Genomic DNA, 7699 nt, shown 5'->3' with positions numbered 1-7699 from the left:
GCAGCATTCCCGGCGTCTCCCCAGCCTCTCCAGAGCACTGGGGGCTCTTTTCCGGCTCTTTGATCCGCTGTGCCCGGAGCGCAATGACTTCCCAAGCCGCCCCTCGCGCGTTTCCATCCTCTGCTCCCTATTCCTGCCTTTGCCCCCCCTTCCCACAGAGGGGACGTGGCCGAGCCCTGGACACCGGCAACGATTTATCTCTCGGCAGATTCCATCTCCTCCTGGCGATTCCCAGGCGCCGACAGCCCCTGAGGCCTCACCGCGATGAAACACCGAGGTGAGGGACGCGGCGGCTCCGGGTGCGGGGTCCTGGCACTCCTGGCCCGGGGGGAATCCGGGACGTGCCGTGTCATCCTCTGCTCCCTCACAAACTCATCCACCCTCCAGCTGATTTACCTGCGGCTCCGCAGAGCCCTCCCGGCCCCCCCATGCTGTCCAGCCCACCCCAGTCGGTCACCCCCCTTTGCCGCTGCCCTCCCCAAACCCTCCCTGCGCTCTTCCATGGGGGATTTTCCTGCTGGCATCCCCTGGGCTGGTTCTCCCGTTCCCTGCCTGCTCCTGCTGCTCGCTGCCTGCACCCACCCCCCAGCAAACAACCCCAGGCCCCTCCAAACCCCAACTCCTCCTGCCCACCCGGCCCCCTCCAAGCCCCCCCCAGGGGTTCCCGATGCCACCGGTCCTGGTCTCATCCCTGGCGCTCTCCTGAAAACCCGGGGAGGGAAGGACAGGCAGCTCCCCCTTCCCACCCAGCCCCGATCCCCCTCCCCAGGGCCCAGCGGCGTGAACCAGCTGGGGGGGCTCTTCCTGAACGGCCGCCCCCTCCCCACCTGCAAGAGGCAGAGGATCATCGAGCTGGCGGCGAGCGGGCTCCGCTCCTCCGACATCTCCCGCAGCCTCAAGGTGCGTCCGACCGGGTCCGGGGGGGGGGGGTGCCGGGGTCTCCTTCTCCCCCAAACCCCGCTGATCTTTCCCGCCCCGTCCACAGGTGTCCAACGGCTGCGTCAGCAAGATCCTGGGCCGCTACCAGCGCACGGGGGCCGTGGGGCCCAAGGCCTCGGGGGGCAGCAGGGCCCGCACGGCCACCCCCGAGGTGGTGGCCAGGATCGCGCGGCTGAAGCTGGAGCGGCCCGGGCTCTTCGCCTGGGAGATCCGCCGGCAGCTGCACCGCGAGGGGACCTGCGCCGGCCCCGGCACCCCCAGCGTGAGTCCCGCGGGGGCCCGACCCCACGGCCGGGGGCTGGAGCCGGGGAGGATGTGGGAAGGGTGCGCGGGGAAGGTCTCGGGGCCGTGGGAAGGACGCCCCGGGAAGGGCTCTGGGTGGTGGGAAGGGACTGGAAACCGGGAGGATGTGCAGGGGCGGTGGAAACGGTGAGGAGGGAAGAGCTCAGGGCCATGGGAAGGTCTCGGGGCGGTGGGAGGGATGCGCAGGGAAGGGCTCAGGTGAAGAGAAGAGCTCGGAGCAGTGGGAAGGACTCAGGAATGGGAAGAATAACACGGGGAAGGGCTCAGCGCTGAGTGATGCGGAGCAGGCAGGGAGGGGAAGGCAAATTGATCCTTCCCAGCTAAAGCAGAGCCCCGACGGCCACCCCGCAAGCCCAGCTGCCATCTCGGGCGTCGGGACACCGTGGTGACCCTGTGACAAGTGTCCCTGCTCGGCAGTGCTCCCACCTGCTCCTCCTCGGGGGTCCTGCCCGGGCACATCCCCCTGTCCCCCTGCCCAGGTCTCCTCCATCAACCGTGTCCTGAGGAACCTGCCCAGCGACCTGCGGCTGGCGGCCGAGCCCCGGGACCCGCGGCCACGGGGTGAGCCTTGCTGCGGTGCCCCCAAAGCAGAGGGGCTCAGGACCAGCCCTGACCCTTCCCAGCCCCTCCAGGGAGCCCCAGGGGGCCGGGTCCCCCCCACCTTCTGCCTTTGTGTCCCCGCAGTGTCCCCTCCGGCCGTCCCGCAGCCCCCCGGGTGCCGCTCGCCCCCCGCAGCCGGCACCGCCGCCCCCCCGGGGGCTCAGCACCCTCCGCAGGGCTCCGAATCCGGCCGGAGGCTCCCGCCGGGCCCCCGGCACAGGAGCAGGACCGTGTTCTCCCGGCAGCAGTCGGAGGCGCTGGAGAAAGGTGGGTTTCCCACGGAATGCCGGCTCCGAGCCGGGATGGAGCTGCGCCGTTCCCGAGGGAAGGCGTTGCCGGTTTCTGGATGGGGTCGTGTCCCTGAGAGGGACCATCCTAAAATGTGGGCACTGGGGTCTGGATGGGGCCGCCCATCCGGCGTCTCCTGCCGAGGTGCCAGGGGGGTGTTGCCCCAAACGGGCTCAGGTCTCCCCAATCCCCCTGGCAGAGTTCCAGCTGGCACAGTACCCGGACACCGTCACCCGGGAGAGACTGGCCGCGGCCACCCAGCTCCCGGACACGACCATCAGGGTAAGGGGGGACCCACAGCGTCCTGGGGACAGAACAGCGCGGCCAGAGCGCCGGGACCGGGGCTACCAGCTCGGGGGGACAGGGACCCCTCCTGGCTTCGGGGACATCTCCAAACAGTGTCACCACTGCTGGCGGTGGCGGGGGTGGGGACGGGCTCAGGATGGTGGGAGTGACCCCCGAGGGCTGGGTTTGTCCCCAGCTCGGGGTTCCCTACGCGCTGATGGCGGGAGCAGGGCAGGTCTCCCATCGGGATCGGGGCCGTGGGACCCTGGATGTCCCCCGGCAATGTCTCTGTGCCTGTCACCTCTGTCACAGCCAACGCATCCCTGGGCTGCAGAGCCCCGGCCAGGCTGTGTCTGTCCCAGCACGGCCACCGCTCCGGCCCCATTCCCACCCTCTGCTCTCCCCATCCCAGCGCGGCCACCGCTCCGACCCCATTCCCAGCTTCTGCTCTCCCAGCACGGCCACCGCTCCTACCCCATTCCCAGCTTCTGCTCTCCCCATCCCAGCGCGGCCACCGCTCCTACCCAATTCCCACCCTCTGCTCTCCCCATCCCAGCGCGGCCACCGCTCCGCTCCCGCTCCGGCCTCTGCTCGCCCCGACTCTGCCCCGCCACGGGGCCAGCGGAGTCCTGGGGCCACTGCTGGACCCCAGGATGGTGCCCCCGGGCAGGACAGCTCAGCACCGCGGAGCCGTGGCACACTCCATGGCACACTCCGTGGCACACCTGGCACTCCCCGGCACTCTCCATGGCACACACCTCCCGGGCAGCCTCACCAGCTCCAGACCGACATCTCCGTGCCACTGCCAAACCTCCCCCTGCTCGTGGCAGCCCCTTCCCCCCCAGCCCCAGAGCCCTGCCGGCCCCCGGGTGCCCAGGCAGTGCCAGCAGCCCCCGGGTGTCCCGTCCGTGCGGACACCCCACGCCACGGCAGAGCACACACACGTGTGTCCCGTGTCCTGCGCCAGGGCAGTGCCCGGAGCCTGGGATGTGCTCAGCGAGGTGGGGAAGACGCAGGATCAAACAAACCCCTTCCTCTGCCCGTGTCCGTGCCCGTGCCAGTGTCCACGCCCGTGCCCGGGGGTGTGACGAGCCCTTGTCCCGGGGTGCAGAGCCGTGCCAAGGAGCTGGAGCGCTCCCGGGGCGCGGGTGCCGCGGGAAGGGGGGCGGCAGCCTCAGCTCCTGCCCCCTCCCCAGGTCTGGTTCTCGAACCGCCGAGCCAAGAGCCGACGGGAGGCCAAGCAGCAGCTGGAGGCTGGCGGGGCAGGTGATAGCCCGGAGCGGCGGGGAGGGGACCGCCGAGGAGGGGAGGGGGTTCAGGGACACCCCAGGGAGGGAGCGCGGCTGAAATTTGGCGCTGGGACTGTTGGGGTTGCTCCCCAGAGCCCCGCTGGGAGCTGGGGAAAGGACACGGCTGCTGTCTGTGCCCCCCGGTAAAAGTCAGCCCTCCCCGCCCCAAAATCAGGTCTGAGGGCCCCGCGGTCCCCGAGCCAGGACATTTCCGTCCCTGCCTGTGCCCACGCAGGCTCCTGGTGCGACTGGATCCTGCCCCGCGGGTCCGTGTCCGCTTTCCATCCCACCTCCACAACAGCCGCACAGGTAGGACACGGCCGGGGGGGGCCCGTCCTGCGGGGCGCTGGGGACGCCTGACCGGCACCCCAATGGGCTCCGGCACGCTCTGGAGCCCGCGCTCCCGCCGGGGAGCCCTTTCGGGAGCGGTCCCGGAGGGTGATCCTCTGCCGGTCCGCTTTGGGGTGACCCGATCCCAAAGCATCCCCACGGATGCCCCGGGACATCCTAATTCCTGGTCCCCACAGCCCCTCCCGGACACCCCCGCGGGCTCCCAGCAGCCCCTCCACGGCCACATCCACGGCCACGGCCACGGCCACGGCCACGGCCACGGCCTCCGCTCCTTCCCGGCCCCCCCGGCCCCGCTGCACCTCTGCGCCTCCGGCCCCTGCGCCTGGGACGACGCTCGCTGCGGTAAAAGGGGCTGGGACCCCCGGACACGGGCAGGGTGGGAGCTGCCGGCGGGGCGCGGGACCCCGGGGGGGCTGGAGGGAGTGGGGACCCCCCCCGTCCCTCTCCCCGCCGGCCCCGACCCCTCGCGATGCGGGGCGGCTGCTGCGGGTGGGTGTCCCCTGCCCAGGGCAGAGCGGGGCTGGGGGTGAGGGGGGTACCTGAATCCCGCGTCCCTCCCGCAGGCTCGGCCCCTACAGCGCCCTGGCAGCCCCTGGAGAGCCCCCCCTTCGCCCTTCTGCCCCCCGGGCCCCCCTGTCTCCCCGTGCCAGCCTGGTGCCCGGAGCCCCGCTGAGCCCCCGCTGCCCCTCGCCAGCGCCCCGGAGCCCCTCGCCCGCCTCCACGGCCCGCGGTGGCCCCGGCTCTGAGGGGTCCTGGCAGGAACGGGGGGCCCGAGACAACCCCTGTGCCGGGAGCTGAGGATTTCTGCGCGGGGGGACATCGGTGACGGCTGGGCCGCCACGGCCGGGACAGCCCCCGGAAGATCCAAACCGCCCCCCGAACCGGGGTGGATCATGGAATCGAGGAGCCCCGACGTGTCCCGGGAGCGACCAGGCTCCAGCAGCTTCTCCAGAGCCACCACAGCTCCTTGGAGGTGGATCTCACAGGATCCAGGAGGAACAGAGGGCGCGTCCCGGATCCAGAGATCCCCCCTGGGCTGGAGGGTGGGATGGGGGGTCCCGGCAGCCCCAGGGGCAGGACCTTGGTGCAGAGGGGACACGCCTGGGTGGGCAGCAGCAGCTCAGGGTGGGCATCCTCCAGCACCTCCACGGCCCTCGTGGCTCCAGGACTCCCCGCTCCAGCTGCTCCTGTGGCTGCCCCGCTCCTTTATTAAATCCCTTTTCCCACTCCTGCCCGTCTCCGGCCTCGTCTCCTCCCAAACCAGGGGCCGACCCGGCTCGTTTTCCCCGGGGTTCCCAGATTGTCCCGTCCCTGCCTGGCACAGGAGACCGAATTGGGCTGAAAACGTGGTTAGTGGGGAACACAAACAACTTTATTTCGATAACAAACTGAACTTCGCCATCGGGGTGGGCGCAGGGGAGGAGCGGGAGGGGACGGAGCAGCCCCGGGCACTGGGGCTGCCTTCGGCCCCGCAGCCGTGATTCCACCAGGGAATGGTCCCGATCCACGGCAGCCAGAACTGGACCTGCTCATCCTTCTGGTCAACCAGTTTTGTCCCTCAGCAACTGCAAGAAGTCCGTCAGCAGTTTACAGAATTTCACCAGGCTCTGGTACGGCACTGAAATGACCAGCAGCCTCTCGGACTGCGGTGTGGGCACCGGCTCCTCCTCCTCCTCCTCCTCCTCCTCCTCCTCCTCCTCCTCCTCGGGGATCAACACGACGGCTGGCCTTTCAGGCTCTGGTTCTGGCTCTGGCATCAGCTCCTCTTCCTCCTCCTCTTCGTCGTCCTCCTCCTCTTCTTCTGGGGTCGAGATGATGGTTGGCTCTGGTTCTGGCTCTGGTATCGGCTCCTCCTCTTCCTCCTCCTCTTCGTCATCCTCCTCCTCCTCCTCTGGGGTCGAGATGATGGTTGGTTCTGGTTCTGGCTCTGGCATCGGCTCCTCCTCCTCCTCTTCCTCCTCGTCCTCCTCCTCTTCCTCCTCCTCCTCTTCTGGGGTCGAGATGATGGTTGGTTCTGGCTCTGGCTCTGGCATCGGCTCCTCTTCCTCCTCCTCCTCCTCCTCCTCCTCTTCCTCTTCCTCGGGGATCAAGATGACCTCTGGCTCTGGCACCGGGATTTCCTGGGGGGTCGGGGTGACCTCTGGCACTGGGATCTCCTCGGGGGTGGGGGTGCAGCCTGGCTCTGGTGCTGGAGTGGCTGGTGTTGGAGTGGCTATTTCTACTGGGGTCAGGCCCGTCTGGACCAGGATCCAGTTGTGGAAGTGCTGAGTGGAGGTGTAGATCCCGGGGTGCCTGGCTTTGTAGCAGCCTTTCCCCCAGCTGCTCAGCCCCACCAGCCAGAAGTAGTCAGCTCTGTTGTCCTTGCAGACCAGGGGACTCCCGCTGTCCCCCTGTGGCAGGAGAGAGGGTTCAGGGATTATGGGGGGCTCCTCTCTGCCAGCCCCTGCCAGAGCCCCATTCCCAGCATGGGAAGGCTCTGCCTGGGGGCTGGACCCTCCAGAGCCTCGGCTGGGAGCAGGCTGGGGGCTGTCCCATCTCTGCACAGTGGTCCCAGATGTGCAGAGGATGGATGATCCAGGGTCACATCTGCAGCTCGGGGCTGCCAGGAGCACTGGATGGGCTCTGTGGGCAGAGCCAGGCCCTGGGGACAAGGGGACACGGGGCAGGGACCCGTGGATGGGGAAGGGGAGGGCAGCCCTGGGATAGGGGACGTGGGACAGGGCAGTCCTGGGATAGGGGACAGGGACCCATGGATGGGGAAGGGGAGGTCAGCCCTGGGATAGGGGACATGGGACAGGGACCCATGGATGGGGAAGGGGAGAGCAGCCATGAGATAAGGGACATGGGACAGGGCAGTCCTGGGATAGGGGACATGGGACAGGGTAGCCCTGGCAGCGGTGGGGATCTGGGGCTGGGAGGTCTCCAGGCCAGGCCCAGCTCATGCCATGTTTGGGGTGAGGGGGTCCCCGTGCTGAGGGGGCTGAGGGACTGGTGCCACGCTCCCACCTGGCAGGTGTCGATGCCGCCCTGCGGGTACCCAGCACACAGGTTTTCGGGGTGCACGGCCCCCCCGTACCACCGGCTGCTGTTGCAGAGCTGTGGGTCCATGAGGTGGACCTTGGCCTCCTGCAGCACCACCTCTGGTCCCAGAGCTGTTGGCAGGGAGGGGAATGAACCTCCAGCAGCTCAGTGCCAGTCCCCTCCCCTGCCTGGGGGTGAACCCCTTCCCCAGAACTGGCTTTGCCCCTGGAGCGACATTGTCCCGCTGTGTCCCTGCTGTTGGCTCTGGGGAAGGGGCCAGGCCCATCCCTCCAGAGTCTTCAGGGAGTCACAGAATGGTTTGGGTGGAAGGTTCCTTAAAGCTCATCCAGTGCCACCCCCCACTCTGGGCAGGGACCCCTTCCCCCAGCCCAGGCTGCTCCGAGACCTGGCCCTGCTGATGTCCTGCAGCCACAGCTGGACTGTGGCTGTGCCCAGCCCGTGTCCCTGGGGTGCCCAGCCCATGTCCCTGGGGTGCCCAGCCCATGTCCCTGGGGTGCCCAGCTCACCCAGGGCACACACTCTGTTTGGGAACTCACCTGTGTCCGCGGGGAAATCCCATCCGGCGATGTAGCAGGATTTGAGCTCCGAGACCCTCACCGAGG

At 69.0% G+C, this 7699-nt stretch overlaps 2 protein-coding genes across 2 annotated transcripts; one reads left to right on the top strand and one right to left on the bottom strand.

Annotated features, from left to right (window-relative positions):
• The first annotated feature begins 264 nt into the window (after positions 1-264).
• On the top strand, positions 265-4728 carry PAX4 (paired box 4). The gene is made up of 10 exons (XM_027703558.1): positions 265-277; positions 770-900; positions 986-1201; positions 1722-1803; positions 1927-2109; positions 2330-2412; positions 3612-3681; positions 3880-4013; positions 4232-4397; positions 4619-4728. The coding sequence occupies exons 1-10, from the start codon at positions 265-267 to the stop codon at positions 4726-4728; spliced, it is 1188 nt and encodes a 395-aa protein (XP_027559359.1).
• Positions 4729-5410: 682 nt separating this feature from the next.
• LOC113977447 (acrosin-like) lies at positions 5411-7694 on the bottom strand (the record flags this gene model as incomplete). Its single annotated transcript, XM_027703560.1, has 3 exons — positions 5411-6445; positions 7062-7207; positions 7634-7694. Coding segments are annotated over 3 exons (1056 nt in total), but the record flags the coding sequence as incomplete, so codon positions are not given.
• Between the last annotated feature and the right edge of the window lie 5 nt (positions 7695-7699).

Source organism: Neopelma chrysocephalum, unplaced genomic scaffold (genome assembly GCF_003984885.1).
Source record: "Neopelma chrysocephalum unplaced genomic scaffold, ASM398488v2 Primary Assembly neopelma1_240, whole genome shotgun sequence".
Lineage (NCBI taxonomy): Eukaryota > Metazoa > Chordata > Aves > Passeriformes > Pipridae > Neopelma > Neopelma chrysocephalum.
Note: the sequence above shows the minus strand (reverse complement) of the source record. Positions and strands in the feature narration are given on the sequence as shown.